At 44.4% G+C, this 21,666-nt stretch overlaps 1 protein-coding gene and 1 long non-coding RNA gene across 10 annotated transcripts in view; one reads left to right on the top strand and one right to left on the bottom strand.

The window, feature by feature from the left end:
• cpne1 (copine I) overlaps positions 1 to 13,888 on the top strand; it is an 85,481-nt gene extending 71,593 nt beyond the window's left edge. For 5 of the 9 annotated variants that reach the window (XM_078554794.1, XM_078554793.1, XM_078554792.1 and 2 more), the window contains exons 11-16: positions 2,793 to 2,926; positions 3,054 to 3,108; positions 3,877 to 3,928; positions 8,024 to 8,157; positions 9,819 to 10,055; positions 12,661 to 13,888. In XM_078554794.1, the coding sequence (XP_078410920.1) occupies positions 2,793 to 2,926; positions 3,054 to 3,108; positions 3,877 to 3,928; positions 8,024 to 8,157; positions 9,819 to 10,055; positions 12,661 to 12,774 (726 nt within the window). In that variant the 3' untranslated portion in view covers positions 12,775 to 13,888. The remainder of the gene's footprint in view (positions 1 to 2,792; positions 2,927 to 3,053; positions 3,109 to 3,876; positions 3,929 to 8,023; positions 8,158 to 9,818; positions 10,056 to 12,660) is intronic. The other 4 variants (XM_078554799.1, XM_078554796.1, XM_078554797.1 and 1 more) reach the window with 2 other exon arrangements.
• Positions 13,889 to 14,082: 194 nt separating this feature from the next.
• Positions 14,083 to 16,227, bottom strand: LOC144688349 (uncharacterized). The gene is made up of 2 exons (XR_013578399.1): positions 15,529 to 16,227; positions 14,083 to 15,375 (listed from the first exon to the last, which is right to left on the bottom strand). It is a non-coding gene; the product is annotated as an uncharacterized LOC144688349 (long non-coding RNA).
• Positions 16,228 to 21,666: the final 5,439 nt, after the last annotated feature.

Below are 21,666 nucleotides of genomic sequence, written 5' to 3'. Positions count from 1 at the left end.
TTGTCCTACACTGTGGCTACTGTTAGGGGGCCTGTAGACCACTCCCACCAATGACTCCTTTCCCCTACTATTCCTCATCTCCACCCAAACCGATTCTACATCCTGATGCCCTGAACCAAGATCATCTCTAATTATTGCACAAATGCCACCCTTGATCAACAGTGCTACCCCTCCACCTTTACCTAGCTTCTTATTCTTCTTGAATGTCATATGCCCCCAATATTCAGGAGCTAATCCTTGTCATCTTGCAGCCACATCTCTTTAATCGCTATCAGATCATATTTACATCAATGTGCACTATCAATTCATTTACTTTGTTCTGAATGCTACATGCATTCAGATACAGAACCTTTAGTTTTGTCTTTTTGTTATCTTTGTAACATCTAGTCTTGACTATTGGTGTATTCTTAGGTTTTATCTTTCTGTCCCTTCCTGCTATTCCATGACCCTAATTTTCCATCTCACTATTATGGCCTCCTGCCTTGAATCTACCCCTTGATTTGTCACATCTACCCAAGCATGATCCCTCACCCCCTTGTTCAGCTTAAAGCCCTTTCTGCTTCCCTAATTAAGTGATTTGCAAGAACACTTGCCCCAGCCTGGTTCAGGTGTAGGCCACCGCACTGGTACAGCCCCCTATTTCCCCAGTACTGGTGCCTGACAAACTGGAACCCACTTCTTCCACACCAGTCTTTGAGCCATGCATTCACCTCTCTAATCTTATTTGTCCTGGGCCAATTTGCACATGGCTCCAGAGATTATTACCTTTTGAGGTTCTGCTTCTTAATTTGGTACCAAGCTTCTCATAACTGACTATGCAGAACCTCGTTCCTTGTCCTACTTCTGTCATCGGTACCTATGTGGACCACAATGACTGGATCCTCCCCCTCCCACTGCAAGTTCCTCCCCAGCTCTGAGCAAATGTCCCGAACCCTAGCACATGGCAGGCAACACAGCCTTTTGAACTCTCGCTCTATGCTGCAGAGAACAGTGTCAACCCCCCCTCACTATACTGTTCCCTAGTACCACGACATTCCTGTTTGCTCCCCCTGTGTGCATGCCCTCCTGTACCATGATGCCATGGCCAGCCTGCTCACCCACCGTGCAGACCTCGCTTTTGTCCACACAGGTCGTGAGCATCTCAAACGTGTTTGACCATTGCAAAGCCTGAGGCTCCTCCACTACTGTCTCCTCGGTCCTTTTACTTGCTTTACTCATGGTCACATCCCCTTGTCCCGCACTGACCAAAACAAAGATGACCCTATTCTAAGAGGCTTGACTGTCTCCTGGAACAAAGTGTCCAGATATCTCTCCCCCTCCCTCTTGTCGTGCAGTGTCTGCAATTTGGCTTCCTGATCAATAATCCTGATCTGCAATTCCTCTAGGTGCTTACACTTTCTGCAGAAGTGCTTGCCCTGGATCGCCTTGGCGTCCACATTCCACAGCTGCAACATAACACCTGTCCTGCCATTGTTACTTATGTTATTTAGTTAACTTAATTTAATTACTCACTTAATTAATTTAGAATAGTTCCTGCGTATACCACACCTCTTTCCCCTGTGCATCAAATTCCCATGTGAACCTAATTTGCTACTCACTCGGTCCCCATCTCACTGAGGCGTATTCACTTGACTCCTCGTGCGCCCCTTACTGATGGTGTGGTTTAAAAACCCTGTCTCTGTTATAGACCCTCTGATGAGTTACCAGCTAGTTTAGCTTACTGCTACAGTAACTAGTACCACTTAAACCAACTGCTTTCAGGTGATTGACAGATAACTGCCACTCCAGGCAATCCTCTGGTTAACAAGCTAACCTAACTTACTTGAAGATTAGTACTATGTCAGATCTTGATTATTAATGTACAGTTAAACCTGTAAAGGATTTCCAGAACTTGCCACTAATTCGCTACTTCCTGGTCTTCGTCTCACTCTGGCGTAGTCGTCTGTCTCCTTGTGCACCCCTTACTGATCACACTAGTTCGAAAGAGGCGGATACTGAGGAGCAGAGATTTGTTTATATTGTAGTTTTTTGATTTAAAGTGTTGACGTGTATTATGTTAATAGGCTAAGGTGAGGGTCATGAGCACATTGGGCCACTGGAGGGATGAGCCAAATGTAACAAGCGGTAGATTTGCATGCCGGATTTTCTTTTGAAAATTTCTGGCTGAGGGTGAGTCAGAATCGATCAGTCAGACAGCATATAAAAAGAAAGACGATTAACATATTGTGTGGACCTCCCCTGCTGAGGGAACTGATATCTTCTGATGAGAGTCAATGAGTCAATTTTTCTCAGTTGCTTGACCTGTGTATTCCTGGTAGCTTTTATTTTGGACTGGTCAATCTCTTGTGTTGATCACTGGGAGTTGTGAACGAGGGCCATCATCAACTGAAGTGGAGTTGAAGGGCATGGTAAAAAGGAGCCAGATTGAATTTTGTTCCCATTTTCAAGCGCATGTGGTCCTTGCTTTGACATTTGATTTTGTATTTATTGCAAAATAGCAAATCTTAGAACAATATGGAAGGAAGGAGAATTGGTTTGATAGGCGTTGGAAAGTGAAAAACTGAGGAACTACAGCACCACTACAGGTGGTAGGCTGTAATTACAGCATGACATGTTTATACTGGCTCTTCCTGTTTTGGCAGTTCCCATTACAAGTGTGGACATAGGAGTGTTGAGAACAGGAAGTTTTGTAAATGGGAGGTGTGCATGGACTTCAAGTTTTTTAAATTGGATTACAGTTTCCTGTTTTGTCCTTTTTATTAAATGCGCTTTACAATTTTCCCCTCTTGCAGGTTGGTGTAGACTTCACTGGATCCAATGGAGACCCCCGCTCACCGGACTCCCTGCATTACATCAGCCCGAATGGAGTAAATGAGTACCTGACTGCCATCTGGTCTGTCGGGCAGGTTGTGCAGGATTACGATTCGTAAGATTCCTCACTATTCTCCATTGTTTTGTTTTCAAAGCACTCCTGGTTGGTGCATTAGTGAAATGAGCAATCAGCTGTCTGCATTTCATTGTCTCTCATCACACTGTCCTCCCTTTCTCCACAGAGATAAGCTGTTTCCTGCATTCGGATTTGGTGCCCAAGTCCCTCCCAACTGGCAGGTAAGAGCAACTGAGAGGCGCAGTCCTGGTTTGCAGGCAGGAGGGCTATGTCTTATTCTTTGTGAGCATTGTTATAGGTGCTGTATGACTTTTCCCCATATCGTATTCTGCATATGACTGGCATCAGTTAAGTTTTTACAATGCATTTATCAAGTTAGAATTTACAGTTAAGTCATAATGCCTACCCTCTGCTGTGTGTGCTATAGATTTACAGCTGCTCCAAGTATCAGAATTCCTGCGTGCTGAACCTGTAATCTCACTGTATTGGAGTTAACACGTTTACTGCACTGTCTTCTTCTGGAGCACGCAATCTTAATGTTTGCTCAGTCTGCTCTTCCCCTGACAGTGGACACCACCACCACCTCCATCCAACCTGGTCTGCTTTTTACAATCTTCACAATATGGAACTTCCCTGTTGAAGCAACAATTTTCGTAAACCTCTGGTGTCTCTGAATGTTGTTCTGGATTGTGGCTATAGTCCTGAGGTTGGTCGTTGCACATCCTCTCCTTGAACCTTGGGCCCGATGCAAACGTGGCTGATCCCTGGATCATTTTTGTGGAGGGATTTGTTTGTGGCATCATTTGGGCTGGTGTCACCTTACACTGTGATTGATCCAGGAGTGAGATTGATGCAGCCTCAAATCATTGAGTAGTAGAGGTATGGGGCACCGACCCAGAGGGAGTGAAACTAGGGGGAAAAAAACTACTGTTGAGAGAATTTCATTAAGGAACATTTCAAACCTAATTGCTGTTTCCTACTTTCTGCAGGTATCCCATGAGTTTTCCTTGAATTTTAATCCCAACAACCCATACTGCCAAGGTAGGAAATTTCTCCATCAATCTTTTGAAGTAGAATCAGTGTGATGAGGTCACTGATGGTACAGGGAAAGGACAACGCAGGGCAAATGCTTTCTATTCAGCATACCCTCCTGCTTAATCCTGGCAAACGTCTCTGTCTGGATTAGGTTTCATTCCATTCACTGCCACCTGAGTATCATGGAAGGTACCACACATTTCCAAATTGGAACATAGGGACAGGAGTGGCCTGTTTCACCATTCAGTTAGATCATAGCTGATCTGTGCATCAACCCACCTTGCTTTCATAACCCTGAATACCCTTGTTGACCAAAAACCTATCCTTCGCCTCAGTGTGAATTGGCACTTCCATTCTTGAGAGCTCAATATCTGCTGAGTGCCCAGAAGTTGTTCATGTTACAATCGTGTCACAATGAAGTGCATGCTCTAGTCATAAGTGAAAGCAGCTGTTAACTAACTGGGAAAAGGTTAGGGCATTATTCTTATGTATATATAAGAACTGGCCTCCACCTTTGGATTGGGGGGTGGGAGAGAAAGGGACTCTGTGCCTGTGAATAAACTTAATGTTAAGACAAGACTGGCTCCAGATTTCTCCTCTACTCAGTGAATGAGAAGCGAATTATAACAGAAGTGCCGGGCCAGTCGCATTTCTTTGTAGGCTTAGTAGATTGAACTCGGGCAGTGCCAGCTGTCCACTAAAACCTGTGACCATCTGTTTGTAATCTAGGTGTCCTGTTTGACCCGGCACTAAGCTTTCTACCCTGCACCCTCTCCATCATACAGACTGCTGACTTCCAACTCCTAAAGTCGTCTGTCTCCACCCCGCCACAGCTCATCTGCTATCGAAATCCTCATCCATGCCTTTTAGTTCCAGACTCAACTATTTCATTGCACTCCTGGCTGGGCTTCCATCTACTACCCCCTGTAAACTGGAGCTCAAGAAAAACTGCTGGTCATATCAAAACTCTTATTCAATACCATTGTCCATCAACCCGCTTTTTTAAATTCATTCCCCAGATATGGGCTTCGCTGGCTGGGCCAGCATTTATTGCCCATCCCTTGAGAAGTTGGTGGTGAACCGCTGCCTTGAACTGCTGCAGTCCATGTGGTGTTCATACCCCACAGTGCTGTTAGGGAGGGAGTTCCAGGACTTTGACCCAGTGACAGTGAAGGAACGGTGATATATTTCCAAGTCAGGATGCTGAGTGACTTGGAGGGGAACTTCCAGGTGGTGATGTTCCCATCTATCTGCTGCCCTTGTCCTTCTAGATGGTAGTGGACGTGGGTTTGGAAGGTACTGCCTAAGGAACCTTGGTGAATTCCTGCAGTGTATCTTGTAGATGGTATACACTGCTGCTCATCCAGCAAGTGGGGAGTATTCCATCACACTCCAGACTTACATTATCTCCTGGTCCATCATCGCTTTCAGTTTAAAATTCTGTCTTTTGTTTAAATCCTTCCATGGCCTTGCCATTCCCCGCTACCCCAATCCTCAACTTTGTAACCTCCTCCACCCCAACAAACCCCTCCTCACCCTATGATTTTCACCCTCACACCTCGTCCCTCACCCTCTCTGATTCTGGCCTCTTCTGCATTCTCCCCATTTCTTTTGCTCCACCATTGACTGTTGAGCATTCCTGAGCTCTGGAATTCCTCTCTAAACCTCATCCGCGCGCAAGTGTAACTGATGGTGAAGTGATGCCTTGGTCCTTGTTAAATGATCCATTCATTAAGCTGTTGATGTGTAAAATGTGCCAGGAACACACCTTGTTACAATCCCATCTTTCAAACAATATAGGATGTGTTTAGAGGGTAGGCAGGGAGTGTGCACATTTGGCCCAACAGCACTCTATCCCCGTACCCACCCCTCGCTGTTTCCTGGCTGAATGTTAGGAACGTTACCCTGGGATTCAGGTAGGACGTTAACTATGTCTGAAGATGTGGAATGCATCCAGGATTGGGAGGGGAGAGCCTTACCCCTCATGTAAACAATTGTCAGGAGTAGGTGAGGAATGAGTTTCCCTATTTCTTATCCTTTTCTCACTCCTCAGTGGTTCTGCTGCCTACTGGGAAGTACCTAATCTTCACATTTGCTCCTCCTGTGCACCTGATCACAGCCAGTTAAATACACTAGACGTTTTCTGCTGCACAGATAGCCTTTTCCTCACCCTTGCTCCTTACCCCACCCTCAAAGCCTCCCTTCCCAACAGATACTCGGTTAGTGTAAACGTCTAATGCTATTGAAGTCACAATGATGCATGTCCTGCAGGTAGAATCTAACTTCCCATTAAACAAGGCTGTTTAGTTCTGGGTGGGGTTAACCTGATTGGAGGTAATGGTTTGGGTTGTGTTGGCTCTTGGAACCAGTTTGAGCTTCAGCATTTTTCTTTCTATCAGGCGCTGATGAAGTGTCCATTTCTTTTCATTCGTTTACAGTGAGTTGAGATGCTATATGCATGATTCCTCTCTGGGTTACCTGGATAACAAAGAGTAACTTTCAGTTAACTAAAGATATTCAAGGATATGGAACAATGCCAGGTGGATGGAGTTAGGTCACAGATCAGCTGTGATTTTATTGAATAGCGGAACAGGCTTGGGGATTTAATGACCTTCTCCTGTTGCTGTTCCTCTGGGATTTCTTGCTATACCTGCTGGTGTGTATGAAGCAGAGCACATTTGGACCAGATTTGGAAGCCACTCTCAACCTCTTCAATTCTGCATACTAGAAATTTGACCTGTCCTTGGATGTTGCCAAAAGAAAAGTCACTTCAACTCACCTGGTCAGCCAAATATTCCACCTCCCAAAAGTGTTGAGCACCATACCTTGGCAGCCACCTCTCTCAAAAAGTCATCATTGACAAGATCCAACACCGGATCAGCAGTGCAAGCTCAGCCTTCCACAAACCACAGCAGCGAGTGGTTGACCACTGCAAGCCGTCAAAAGTCCGAGAGTACAGAGCAGTTGTCAGCATGTCCCTGTACTGCAGTGAGATCTGGACTGTGTAACAGTGACACATAAGAGCGCTAGAGAAATTCCATCAGCACTGCCTCCGCTGCATCCTCTGGATTCAATGGGAGGACCGTCGAACAAACTAACACTAGTGTTCTCTTTGAAGCCAGTTCCACAAGCATTCAGGCAAGACTTCTGCAAAGTTAACTTTGATAGACTGGACTGGACACTTTGTCTGGATGACCAGGTCCTGTTTTACCAGCTCTTAAATGGCCATCTTTACAGGGGAGGACAAAGAAAATGCTGCAAAGGTACTCTGAAGCTCTCCTTGAAGCACGGTAGCATTGACATTAATGACTGGGAGAAGCTTCCTACCACTTGTTCAAAATAGTGACAACCAGTCCATCAAGCTTTATCATGTTTGGAGTTAAACATCTTAATGATGAGAGAGAGCGGTGGCAGAGAAGGAAAGATAAGGAAGCCAATCCTACACTCTGGATCCCACTACCTCATGGGACATCCTGCCCCAAGTGCCCAAAGATCTGACAGTTAAGAATAGGCATGTTCCGTCACATGAAGACCCACAGCAGAAACTTGTGATCCTGAGTAGACGTCATCCTCGAACCGTGGGGCAGCTGATGATGACTAAGGGGAGATAATCCAGCGAGCTCCCGGTCACTGCAGTGACTTATGCTGGAGAGCCCATGAGGATGAGCATCAGTGACGATGGGACTGAGCTGAGCTGCAATGCTCCTGATGTTGAGGACCCTGCCAGTGCATCACAAGCAATGGCCAATTGGCCAATGTACCGGAGACTCTGTGCCCAGAGATGGTGCAGAAAAGGAGAAGGTGTGAGAGCCTGATTTATCTCGGCTTTTGCCTGCTGAGGTGGTGAGACATTGAGCAGTTGATTGTAAAAATGGTGTAGAGAGTATAGCAAGGGTGAATTGATGCTTCATTTCCATTTCTTATGGAATAAATCAAGAATCATCCCAGATCTTCATAATGTGGAGCAAAGCAATGATTCACCAAGGGAGACAAAATGATGCCCAATCCTCTTGTTGATGTTGAATTTTGATCCAAATGTTGAATCGTGTCTTGTACATTGGTGTTTGAGATGGATTAACGATGCTTTCTCTCTATCGACAGGGGTGCAGGGTATTATTGATGCCTACCGCAATGCCATTGTCAACGTGAGACTCTATGGACCAACCAACTTCTCCCCAATTATAACCCACGTGTCCCAATTTGCTGCAGCTTCCGCTCAACAAGCAACTGCAGGGGTGAGTATCGAGACCACGGCATGGACCGGGCGGCAAAGAGCAAAACTGATCCGTTCGCAGAGAAAGCTCACTCCGCACAGCCCAGCCTGCTTTACACTGGGGGGGTGGAGGGGTGGCTGGGGTTGGTCTTCTTACAACATCAAAGGTTGAAGGGAGACTTGAGAGAGAGGTGCTCAAAAAATCGTGAGTTTTGATGGCGTAAGTAGAGAGGAACCCACTGACGTGAGAATGGGTAGCCAGAGGATACAGATTTAAGGTAACTGGTAAAAGATCCAGAGGGCAGATGAGAATTTTTTTTACCACAGTGAGTTGTGAACTGGAAAGGATCTGCCTGAAAGGGTGATGGAAGCAGATTCAATACTTTCAAAAAGCGAATTGGATTTTTAAAAAAAAAACTTATTCCTGGGATGTGAGCATCACTGACAAAGCCAGCTTATCTCGAATATGCTTGAATAAATATACTTGATAAATGCTTGATGGGGAAAAATTTGCAGGAATTGGCAGCTGGAGGTGTGGAGAGGTTTGGGAACTTCTTCTAGCCTCATTTGGCTGTAGCCATAGCAACGTGGAGATGGGAATCTGCTGAGACTGGAATATGGAGAATCTGTTGGTGTTAGACAGCTAAAGCTGACGTTTGTCAAGGAAATCTGAAGTATGAATTGGGAAGATGTTTATTGTCTTGAAGATATTTCTCTGATCTAATCATCCATGTGTCGTAAAGGAGTGCGGTAACTAGTTCGAACCTCACCATGATAGCTTTGATATTGTATTCAATAAATCTGAATTTCTGTGCCTAGAACCAGAAAAACTGGCTTAAAATGTGTTAGATTGTAAAAACCTTCAGGAAATTGAATTTTTAAAAAAAACTTATTAATTCATGGGATGTGGACATTGCTGGCCAAGTCAGCATGTATTGCCCATCCCTAATTGGCCCTATGAAGGTGGTTTTTGGCCTATAGGTGACTCCAGTCCTACACGGGTGTGTGACTTGAAGGTTGTGGTGTTCTCATGCACCTTCTGCCCTCGTTCTTCTAAGCAGCAGAGGTCCTGGCTTTGACAGGTGATGTTGAAGGAGCCTTGCCAAGTTGCTGCTGTGGTTGTCTTGACCAATAGATTAGTCGATTCTAGATAAGGGGGAGATCCAAGGTTTGTTTAATAGATTAGGCCTGTTCACAACCCAATGAATGCAGGGCTGCAGGGGCCTGGATGATTCGTAGACTGTGTTCCCAGATGGGATAGTGCACTTATCTCCACTGCGTATGGTCTGCAGTTAGTTAGGGGAGGGATTGTGATGTAAAGGGAGGAAGAGGAGGATTTAAGGCCAAGTTTCTTGCTCCTCGACTCTATTCAGTGTGAGCCTCCTCACCTCCCCAACCCACCACCACTCCGCCTGCCCCACCACCAATGCGCATTGCAAGGCTGTGTCTGGGGCTATGTAGCAGAATTGACTGGATGTGATGCCCTTCACAGTTGAATAGTTGCACAACACACAGTTGTAGAATGGCCTGCTTGGGATGAGGGATTGGAGGGTGTTCACCTGTGAAACATTTTCCATCCCCATAAAATTATCCCCTGGGGAAACACGGGAGGAAAGTGCTGGGATCTTCCTTTGTACTTAATGCTTATATTTTCTCTCACCTTATGATTTTCTTTCCTTTCAGCAATATTACGTTCTTTTAATTATCACCGATGGGGAGATAACTGATTTGGACCAGACAAGGAATGCAATTGTAGAATCCTCAAAGTTGCCTATGTCCATCATCATTATTGGTGTTGGCAGCGCAGATTTCAAAGCCATGGAATTTCTTGATGGTGATGATGGGGTCCTGAAGTCGCTGACTGGAGAATCGGTTGCCCGGGACATTGTGCAGTTTGTACCCTTCAGACAGTTTCAAAATGTAAGTACAACGGCCTGGCGTAGCTACCACCCGCCCCTCTAGAACAGCACCAGATGCCTTTTGGAGTTCTTTGACATTAATCTAACAACATGCCCGAGCTTCACTTTTGGTGCTAGTTATGGATCAGTGCACAGCGCCACCTGACTCAGTGCGGTTGTGATTTCAACTTCCACCGCAGAGACTCGAACACAAAATACAGACTGACACTCGTTGTTTTTCATGGGACGTGGGTGTTGCTGGCAGGGCCAGCGTCTGTTGCCCATCCTGAATTGTCCTTGAACCAAGTGGCTTGCTCGGCCATGTCAAGGGCAGTTAAGAGCCAACCACATGGCTGTGGGTCTGGAGTCACATGTAGACCAGACCAGGTAAGGACGGCAGGTTTCCTTCCCTAGAGGACGTTAGTGAACCAGATGGGTTTTTACAACAATGAGACTAGCTTTCAATTACACATTTATTAATTGAATTTAAATTCCACCAGCTGCCGTGGTGGGATTTGAACCCATGTTCCCAGAGCATAAACCTTGGCCTCTGGGTTACTAGTCTAGTGACATTACCACTGTGCCGCCGTTTCCCTATTGAGCTAAGACCTTCCTATTCACTCTCTTTCCCATAATCCATTATCAGGAAGTATAGATTTCAAGTAATTGGTTGGAGGAGTAGAGGGGATTTGAGGAATATCCAGATGGTGGTGGGGATCTGGAACCCACTGCCTGAAAGGGTGGCAGAGAACAGCAGTTAGAGTCATAGAGGTCTGCAGCACAGAAAAAATCCCTTCAGCCCATCGAGTCTGTGCCGGTCAAACAAGTACCTAACTATTCTAATCCCATTTTCCAGCACTAGGTCCATAGCCTTGTATGCCATGGCATCGCAAGTGCACATCCAAATACTTCTTAAATGCCTCTACCACCCTTTCAGGCAGTGAAACTTCTGGGTGAAACAATTCTTCCTCACATCCCCTCTAAACCTCCTGCCCCTTACCTTAAACCAATGCCCCCTGGTTATTGATCCCTCCACCAAGGGGAAAAGTTCCTTCCTGTCTACCCTATCTATGCCCCTCATAATTTTATACACCTCAATCATGTCCCCCCTCAATCTCCTCTGCTCAAGGGAAAATAACCCCAGTCTATCCAAACTCTCCTCACAACTAAAACTCTCCAGCCCAGGCAGCATCCTGGTAAATCTCCTCTGCACTCTCTCTAGTGCAATCACACCCTTCCTATAATGCAGATTCCAGAACTGCACGCAATACTCTAGCTGTGGCCTAACCAGCGTTTTATACAGTTCCAGCATAACCCCCCTGCTCTTACAGTTGGATATCCAGGCTACGGAGCAAAAGCTGGCATTAAGCTGTAAAGCTTGTTTTTGGACAGCATAGACATAATGGGCAAAAAGGTCTCCTCTGTCTTTAACTTTTCATGTTTGTGTTAAACAGAGGCCCCATCTGCCCCTTCGGGTGGAGATAAAAGACCCCCATGGCACTATTTCAAAGAATGGGAGTTATCCCCAGTAGCCTGACCAATATTTACCCATCAGTCAACATCAATGAAACAGTATCTGTTTATTATTACGTTATTGTTTGTGGGAGCTTGCTGTGTGAAAATTGGTGGCTGTAGCTTCCTGCAGCACAACAGTGACTACACTTCAAAGAACTTCACCGGCTGTAAAACTTTTTGGGATACCTTGAGGTTGTGAAGGACGCTCTCAATTCAAGCTTTTCTTGACAATGATTGCATTTGCGTTAAATTCACAATGGTAACTCTTCCTATGGGTGAGTCCACATGGCTGGTTTGTGTAGCCTTTCCCTGCACATTCCCCCTGGGACAAGGGGGCAAATCATCCAGGATTCATCACTATCCAACAACACTGCTTGAGAATGTACTTGAGTGGACATTAAGATTAGACCAACATTGGGCTAGGCTGAGAATCCTTGTTTCCTGACATAAGCACAGGAAGAAGCCATTCAGCCTCGAGCTTGTTCTTAATTCAGTCAGATTAGACATGATCAGTACTGCACTCTGAACAAAAATTGATCAACCTCAGTCTTAAATTTGAACTGACCTGCATCATGCACAACCCGATGGGAATTTCAGACAGTTGATGCATTTAATGTGGCATCGTCTTGATTTATTCAGCTGGATTTACCATCCACTGTTCATCTGCGCACAGAATATGATACAACTATGTTGAATCTTCACAGAAGCAGGCCATTCAGCCAAGTTGCTCTAGGCTGGTGTTGCTGCTCCACACAACCCCCACCTTCTGCCCTGATTTACCACCTCTGTATCCCTCAATACTTATTCCTTCATGGATACATCAAGCCTCCCCTTAAATACATCAGTGCTCTCTGTGTCAACCACAGCTGGCAGCGAGTTCCACATTGTCACCATTTTATGTAAGGAATTCCTTATTTTTTCCGTTAGTGACTATTTTATATTCGCGCCTCTTGTCCTAACACACTCAAATTGAAACTGCTTGTGGAATATAACACATCACTGAACTGGACGGAGATTTCTCGTGTGAGTTTGTGGGGATTGATGATGCTGTGTAAAGGCCAATGTTTCTCTTAATGCTGATTTTTTTTTTTTACTTCCCCTTCTTTTCTCAGGCTCCCAAGGAAGCTCTGGCCCAGACTGTGCTGGCTGAGGTGCCCAAGCAGTTGGTGTCTTACTTCAAGATGAGAAACCTGGCACCAGTGAATCCCCCAAAGCTGGCCCAGTAACAGTGCACCAGGCATGTTAGATGCACTGTGTTCAGTATAATGTTAACAGCCCCTTCACCTCTATGCCCATACCCACACAAGCTAATTATGACTCGGATACCAGTGATTGGGGCCAGTGTCTTTTCTGGTGACACAAGCAGATCCAACATTCACGAGTCCTGCAGGTTGTGGAAGATTTTTCTTAAATGCTTGACCTTGACACAGAAAATTCAAAATGTAACTTTCGATAAACTTCCCACAAGAACTACAAGTATCAGAAAAGATGCAACTGCTTGTGTCTGGGCAGTGGACATCCTGGAAGGACTTGCGAGTGTTGGCAGTGCTTCCACCCATGTGACTTAACTTGTAACCTACCTTAACAGACTCAGCAAATATCTTTTATTGACCAGTGCTTTTTGTGGGGGAGGGGTGGCTGGGTGTGGGAGAAGGGCAGTGCGGTTAAACGTTGACTGAGTTCTCAGTGCAAGATGTTTGAAGATTATTCTCTAATGCAGCCTATCTGAATGTATTCCTTGATTTCAGAGAGGAGGTTTGGTTTGGACCATGATCCAGCATATCCCATCCCCTCAACCCTTTGCTAGCTTGTTGCTTGGCTTTTAACTCCTGAATTCAAAACCCAGTTTCATTTTGGGTATGAGGCAGGCGATTCCCACAGTTTGTGGAGTCCTGGGTCTGGATTCACACCTGATTCATGTGAGGCCAGGAGTTCACAGGCTCTGCTCCATTTCCAGGTTCTCTAACCAATCGCTGGCCCGGTTTGGGTTTAGTCCAAGCGGAGTTGTGCAGTTCGTAGCTCTGTCTCCTCTGAAGCCGCTCCCCCTGTTGTGCACATCATTGTGAGCCTATCAGAGCACTGCTAAAACAAGTATTGACTCTTGTGTACTGTTCAATGAATCCTCTGCTGCCTTGCACAGCTGACTTTCAAAGCTTTATTCACTGGTACAGCATGCACTTTATACTCTAACAGGGACAATTATGTATTACATAATAGAGCAAGCAGGTTGCTACCAATGGCAGTCACTTTTAGAATGCTTTCTTCCTTGTTACTGCAAGCAATGAATGTACTCCGTTACTGTGATTATGTTACTTTTTCTAACTTGGATTTAGTATTTTCCAGCTGGTAGTTTCTGAATCCTTTACTGATCCATCAAACTGGCTATTTGTTTAACTGTTGTTTTCTGCTGCACTTTGTTTCGCTGCTTTCAAACCCCTCTGCCAGTGGGCACTGGTTCATGTTTGAACGTTGGCAGGTTAAAGATTAAGAAATTACATAAAGTACCTTGGATAAGAGAGACAATTTTTTTCCCCCCCCATTGAACTGTCTGTCAATGTTTTAACTTGAATACCTAGCTGTGTTTTTATATCTTAGCAACACTAAAATGCAAAAAGGTCATTTTCTACCAAGGAACAGTGGGATTGGTGGGTGAAAGCAGAGATGGGAAGTGATCCCAATTTGCCAAAATGAAAGTCTCCCTCTTCTTGTGAATATTTGGAATGTTTCCCATTCGGTTTTTGCACAGGACAACTCTAGCCGCCTTACCCTGGAGTGGTAGGGCCTCCTCCACCAGCTCCCTCATCTGTTGGCAGGATCAGTTCATGGCACCTTGTATCAGCAGAACCTGTGAATGAGCTAGTTTAAGTTTTCAGCCAGCCATAGCTCCCTCCTCCTCCCAACATACTATTACTTTATTGGATTACATTTACCCAGTATTGTGTTTACAGAACTCCACAGTGAGCATGTTACCAATGACTTGCCCTTCATAAACTGGCACATTTCCTGTTGACAGTCTGCAGATTAAACCCCAGCCATCTTCACAATGATTATATCAATCTTTCTCAAACCCTTGAGCAGCTTGTAGAGTTGAACCATGCCTGCTTTGCCAGTCTGAGATGGACAAGAGTGCAGCACGAACAATCCTAATAACACTTGGATGCTCTGAAAGTTCAAACAAAGCATTCACCTGAAGAACTGATTGCTTCTGTGAGGTTCAACCGAGGAGCACTTGAGCTGTTAGAATGAAGCGCTGTACTGTAGACAGAGCTCCTGCTCCTGTTCACTGTTCCCTGTCTGGTTTGCAGTCTGCCTACTGCAGGACTCAGTACTTTCACAAGGTGAAGCCATGCCCTTGCAGTCAGCCTGTGACCAAGCATGCTTCCAACTTCACAATTCTGTAGCTTGGAACTAGATGTACATCAGCCAATCTGCAGAGTGTATATTTTAAATGTTTCTGCACCTAATGTGAGGCATGAGACACACCTCAGAGATGTTCATGTGACCAAGCCAGATTTTTTTCTTGCTGACTTTTTGAATGTTTGCACAGTTAAGGGTCCAGCGAGTGCCTCTGGCTGTGCTTGAACAGAGAATCTCTCTCCCTTAAATCTCCAGGCAAAGATTGCACTGGTACCTAGTTTGGGATGTCTGGATGGTGAGCTTTGCGACTCTCCAGTTCCTGTTCAGATGAGATGGGATTAAAGCTCTCGGTATTACACTGCCCACAGATGTCCTAATTCCTCCTCCTGTTGAGGGATCAGGCAGTGTCTATTGCCTAAAAACAAAAAACTACTGCAGATGCTGGAAATCCAAAACAAAAACAGAATTACCTGGAAAAACTCAGCAGGTCTGGCAGCATCGGCGGAGAAGAAGAAAAGAGTTGAAGTTTCGAGTCCTCATGACCCTTCAACAGAACAGTTCTGTTGAAGGGTCATGAGGACTCAAAACGTCAACTCTTTTTTTCTCCGCCGATGCTGCCAGACCTGCTGAGTTTTTCCAGGTAATTCTGTTTTTGTTTCGTATCTATTGCCTGTTCATTCGCCCAAAAATCCAGCCGCTCCTGAAATTCCAAGTGGGTCCCTGTCCTACGCAGACACTCCAGCTGCTGCTCTGTTTCATTCCAGTTGAAGAAATGCGAATGGCAACATGAAGGTTATGTAGAGACCTCACCAATACTCGAGGACAGTGGCCTCTTGCCTACTTTTCCATTGCTGTATTTACTAAGATGGGACAGTCTGAGGAGTGTAACTGGCCTAGAACCTGTGCTCAGAACTCCGCCATTAGTGCCAAATGTCCGTTAATCCAGTTTTAATCTCTCAACTCTTGATTCCTTGTGAATCTGCCAAATCACCTTCATTGAGTCTAGAAATGTTACTTATCAAACCTTTAAAAATTGATTCATAAAATTCCAACAGTGTTAAATATGATCTTTCAGATCTTAAATCTCAATTTATTTGAGGAATGAGGGACGAGGATTATTTCACAAATGTTCCTAAACTGTTAGCCCTTCCTCTTTTGTGTTTCTCTTCCCTATATCTTATCTTTCTCCCCTTCCCCCCTTTCCAAAAAGACAGAACCAGGGATCCCATTGAGATCAAAACAAATCATCTTTAGTAGAACATGACCAGCTAGTAACTGTTTTGAGAATGATCTTGGGTTTTGAATAAAGAACTATAAATGTGTGTGCGTGTGTAAATCATTGAGTAATGAGGTTAGAGCAGAGAAAATATGTACATGGTTTACTTGCTATTTTAATTGAAGTTGCATAAGACAATAAGAAATAAGAGCAGGAGTAGGCCGTTCGGCCCCTCGAGCTTGCTCTGCCATTCAATAAGATTGTAGCTGATCTAACTGTAACCTCCTGCCTACCCCCATAACCTCTCACCACCCCCCCCCTTGTTTATCAAGAATCTATCTAGCTCTGCCTTGAAAATATCCAAAGACCCAGCTTCCACTGCCTTTTGAGGAAGAGAGTTCCAAAGACACTCAATCCTCTGAGAGAAAAAATTTCTCCTAATCTGTCTTAAATGAGTGCCTCCTTATTTTTAAAGTAACCCCCTAGTTCTCGATTCTTCCACAAGAGGAAATATCCTCTCCACATCCATCCCGTCAAGACCCATCAAGATCTTATGTTTCAGTCAAGTTACCTACCTTGCTGGAAGTCAGAGCGGACCTGCAGGAGACAGTCAGGAGCTGACGAGTGCCTATAAATACAGACCGGGGATTGGAGTGAGGAGCGGAGCTGAGGAGCGTCTATAAATACAGACCAGGAATTGGAGTGAGGAGTGAGCTGTTTCAGCTGCTGTGAGGCTGCAGTCTGGGGAAAAAAGAAAAAAGTAACTGACGTCGCAGGAAACTAGTAAGTTGATTGGCCGGTAAGTGCTCAGTTTAAGGGACAGTGTGTGAGAAACCAGCTTAGGACAGGCAAGTTCAGGTAGATCTATAAATAAAAAGAGCTAAAACTTTAAAATAATAAACCAAGATTAAAATAAAACAAAGATTTTAAAAAAGGCAATAAAAAGAAAGTAATTTAAACGAACATCTAAAACACATACCTGTAGTTAAGATGCGTATTACCTTTAGTTGTCAGTGGTACTAGCATTCAATAAACAGTAAATTGTAGCATATATAGGAAGAAAGTAATTAAAGTAAATTAACTAAATAACATAAGTTAGAATGGCGTGATAGGTGTGATGTTGCAGCTATGGGATGTGGGAGCTTTTGGACGCCAAGGCGATCCATAACAAACACGTCTGCAGGAAGTGTAAACAGCTTGAGGAATTCCAGATAGGGATTATTGATCTGGAAGCTGAAATGCAGACACTGCACAACATAAGGGAGGCGGAGAAATACCTGGATACTTTGTTCCAGAATACAGTCTCACCTCATGGAAGAGGGTTATCAGTTTTAGTCAGCAGTGAGGGACAGGAGGATGTGACTGTCAGTGAGGCAGGTAATGGGACTGAGCAGCCAGTAGGAGAGGAGCCTCAGGCTTAGCAATTGTCAAACAGGTTTGAGGTGCTCACAACCTGTGTGGACGAAAGCGAGGTCTGCAAGGTGGATGAGCTGACTGGCCATGGCACAGTAATGGTAGCAGGGGATAGTATAGAGAGGGGAATTGACAGTGTTCTCTGCAGCAAAGAGTGAGAGTCCAGGCAGCTATGTTGCCTGCCCAGTGCCAGGGTTCGGGACATTGCTCAGGACTGGAGGGGGAGAATCCAGTTGTTGTGGTCCATGTAGGTACCAATGACATAGGTGGAACTAGGAAAGAGGTTCTGCAAAGTCTGTATGAGGAGCTAGGTACCAAATTGAGAAGCAAAACCTCAAAGGTCATAACCTCTGGATTATTACCTGAGTCACGGGCAAATTAGCCTCAGGCAAATAAGATTAGAGAGACGAATGTCTCAAAGACTGGTGTAGGAGAAGTGGGTTCTGGTTTGTGGGGCTCTGGCATCAATACTGGGCAAAGTGGCAGCTGTACTGCTGGGATGGTTTACAGCTGAACTGTGCTGGGCCAAGTGTTCTCGCAAATCACATAACTAGGGAAGTAGAGAGTGCTTTAAATTAAACTGGCGGGGGGCGGGACGGGGGATCAAACCTGGATAGATGTAGAAATTCAAGGTGTAGAATCAAGGCAGGAGAGCAAAATAGTAATATGAAAAATGAGAGTCAGAGAATGGCAGGAAGGGACAGAGAGAAAAAAACCTAACAATACATCAACAGTCAAGACTAGATGTTACAAAGATAACAAAAACACAAAACTGAAGGCTCTCTATCTGAATGCACGTAGCATTCATAACAAAGTAAATTAATTGATGGCCCACATTGAAGTAAATAAAGATGACCTGATGGCAATTACAGAGACGTGGCTGCAGGACGACAAAGACTGGGTCCTTAATATTGAGGGGGAAAATGACATTCAGGAAGAATAGGAAGCTAGGTAAAGGAGGAGGGGTAGCTCTGTTAATCAAAGAGGGCATTGGTGCAATAGTTATGAGATGGTCTTGGATCAGGAGATCAGGATGTAGAATTGGTTTGGGTGGAGATGAGGAATAGGGGAAAAAAGACATTAGTGGGAGTGGTCTACAAGCCCCCTAACAGTACCCACAGTGTAGGACAAAGTATTCAAGAGAAAATATTGTGTGCTTGTGATAAAGGAACGGCAATAATCATGGGTGATTTTAATCTACACAAACTGGGAAAACCAGATTGGGAGTAGTAACCTCGATGAGTTCCTCGAATGCTTTCCAGAGAGTTTCTTAGAGCAGCATGTTCTGGAACCAACCAGAGAGCAGGTTATATTAGACTTGGTATTGTGTAACGTGACAGGATTAATTAATGACCTCAGAGTACAGGTACCCTTAGGTAGCAGCGACCACAATATGATTGAATTTTACATCCAGTTTGAAAGGGAGATGTGTGGGTCTAAGACTGGTATCCTAAACTTAAATAAGGGTAACTGGGGATGAAAGCTGCGCTAGCTGAAGTGAACTGGGAAACTAGGCTAGAGGATCGATCAATAGAGAAGCAGTGGCAGACATTTAAGGGGATATTTTGGAGTATTCAGAATAAGTACCTTACCATTATAAAGAAAAATTCTAAGGGGAGGACCCTTAACCATCCGTGGTTAACTAGAGAAAGCATCAAACTTAAGGAAAAAGCATACAACTCTAAAGATGAGTGGCAGGACAGATGTCTGGACAGAATGTAAAGAATGGCAGAGAATGACTAAAAGGTTAATCAGGAGAAAGAAATTAGATATGAGAGGAAGCTAGTTAGAAATGTGAAAATAGATAGCAAGAGTTTCTACAGGTATTTAAAAAGGGAAAGAGTAAGTAAAGTGAGTGTTGATCCTCCAGAGAGTGACAGTGGGGAATTAATAGTAGATAATAAGGAAATGGCGGATGAAATGAACAAATATTTTGCTTCTGTCTTCATTATAGGATACAAAAAAATTCCTGTATTAGCTGAAAATCAGGAGGCAAAAGGGAGAGGGGAACTTGGTGAAATTGAAACTAGGGATTCTGGAAAGTAGCAAATATAACCCCTCTATTCAAGAAGCGAGGGAGGCAGGAAACTAGGCCAGTTACTTTAACATGTCGTGGGGAAGTTATTAGAATCGATCATTAAGGAGGTTATAGCTGGGCACTTTGAAGAGCTCAAGTCAATCAGAAAGAGTCAGCATAGTTTTGTGAAAGGAAAATCATGTTTAACCAATTTATTGGAGTTTTTTGAAGGAATAACATGCGCAGTGGATAAAGGGGAGCCTGTAGATGTGCTGTACTTGGATTTCTAGAAGGCATTTGATAAAGTGCCACGTCAAAGGTTATTATGGGAAATAAAAGTGCATGGTGTAGGGGGTAACATATTAGCATGGATAGAAGATTGGCTGGCTGGCAGAAAGCAGAGAGTATGCGTAAATGGGTCTTTTTCGGATTGGCAGGATGTGACGAGTCCCACAGGGGTCTGTACTGCGACCTCAACTTTTTACAATTTACATCAATGACTTAGATGAGGGGAGTGAAAACATGGTAGCTAAATTTGCAGCTGACACAAAGATAGGTTGGAAAGTATGTTGTGAAAAGAACATGAGGTTGCAGATGGATATAAATAGGTTGAGTGAGTGGGCAAAGATCTGGCAAATGGAGTTTAATGTTGGAAGATGTGAAGTTGTTCACTTTGGTAGGAAGAACAAAAAAGCAAAGTATTACTTAAATGGAGAACGACTACAAAATTCTGAGGTGCAGAGGGATCTAGGTGTTCTAGTGCATGAGTCAAAGTTAGTATGCAGGTACAGCAATTAATTAAGAAGGCTAATGGAATGCTATCCTTTATTACGAGAGGGATTGAACATAAAAGTAAGGATGTTATGCTTCAGTTATACAGGGCACTGGTGAGACTGCACCTCGAATACTGTGTGCAGTTTTGGCCGTCTCATTTAAGGAAGGATGTAAATGCATTGGAGGTGGTTCAGAGGAGGTTTACTAGATTGATACTTGGAATGAGTGGGTTGTCTTATGAGGAAAGGTTAGACTGGGCTTGTTTCCATTGGAGTTTAGAAGAATGAGAGGTGATTTGATTGAAGTTTACAAGATCCTGAACGGCTTTGACAAGGTGGACGTGGAAAGGATGTTTCTTCTTATGGGTGAGTCCAGAACTAGGGGGCATTGTTTTAAAATTAGGGGTCGCCCTTTTAGGACAGTTGAGAAAATTTTTTGGAGGATTGTGCGACTTTGGAACTTTGCCTCAGAAGGTGGTGGAGGTGGGGTCATTGAATTTTTAAGGCAGAGGTAGATTCTTGTTAGGCAAGAGAATCAAAGATTATCGGGGTTTGATGGGAATGCGGAAATCGAAGCACAAGATGATCAGTCATGATCTTATTGAATGGTGGAGCAGGCTCGAGGGGCCGAATGGTCTTCTACTCCTATTCCTTATGTTCTTTACCTTGTAAACTCCAGTGGATACAAGCCTAGTTTATCCAATCTTTCCTCATAAAACAACCACCCATTACTGGCATTAGTCTAATGAGCCTTCTCTGAACTGTTTCTAATGCATTTACATCCTTCCTTAAATAAGGAGATAATACACTGTACTCCAGATGTGGTCTCACCAGTGTCCTGCACAACAGAAGTATAACCTCCCTACTTTTATATCTATTCCCTTCGCAATTGGATCATGGCTGATTTATCTTGGCCTCAACTCCGCTTTCCTGGCTGTCTAATTTGGCCTTGAATATATTCAATGACCCAGTCTCCACTGCTCTGTGGAGTAGAGAATTTCAAGGATTAACAACCCTGGGAGAGAAGAAATTGCTCCCCATTGCTGTCTTAATGGGAGATCCCTTATTCTGAAACACTGCCGCTTATTTCTAGATTCCCCCACGAGTGGAAGCTTTCTCTCCAGCCTCTATCCCTTTCAAGTCCCCTCGGAATCTTAGGTTACTGTGCAGCACTTACTAACTTTGTGTCCATTCCTTACAGACCCAGGAAACCTGGATGCAAGTTTGGGTTTTCCTTGAGGGATCCAGGGAGAGTCTTTACCTGGGCAATATTTAGCTAAACACAGGTGAGACTGTAAGATTGAACAGTGAACCCATGGCACTTTACCATCTGGGTCTCGTC

This window comes from Cetorhinus maximus, chromosome 13 (genome assembly GCF_964194155.1).
Source record: "Cetorhinus maximus chromosome 13, sCetMax3.hap1.1, whole genome shotgun sequence".
Lineage (NCBI taxonomy): Eukaryota > Metazoa > Chordata > Chondrichthyes > Lamniformes > Cetorhinidae > Cetorhinus > Cetorhinus maximus.
This window is presented reverse-complemented; position numbering and strand designations above follow the sequence as displayed.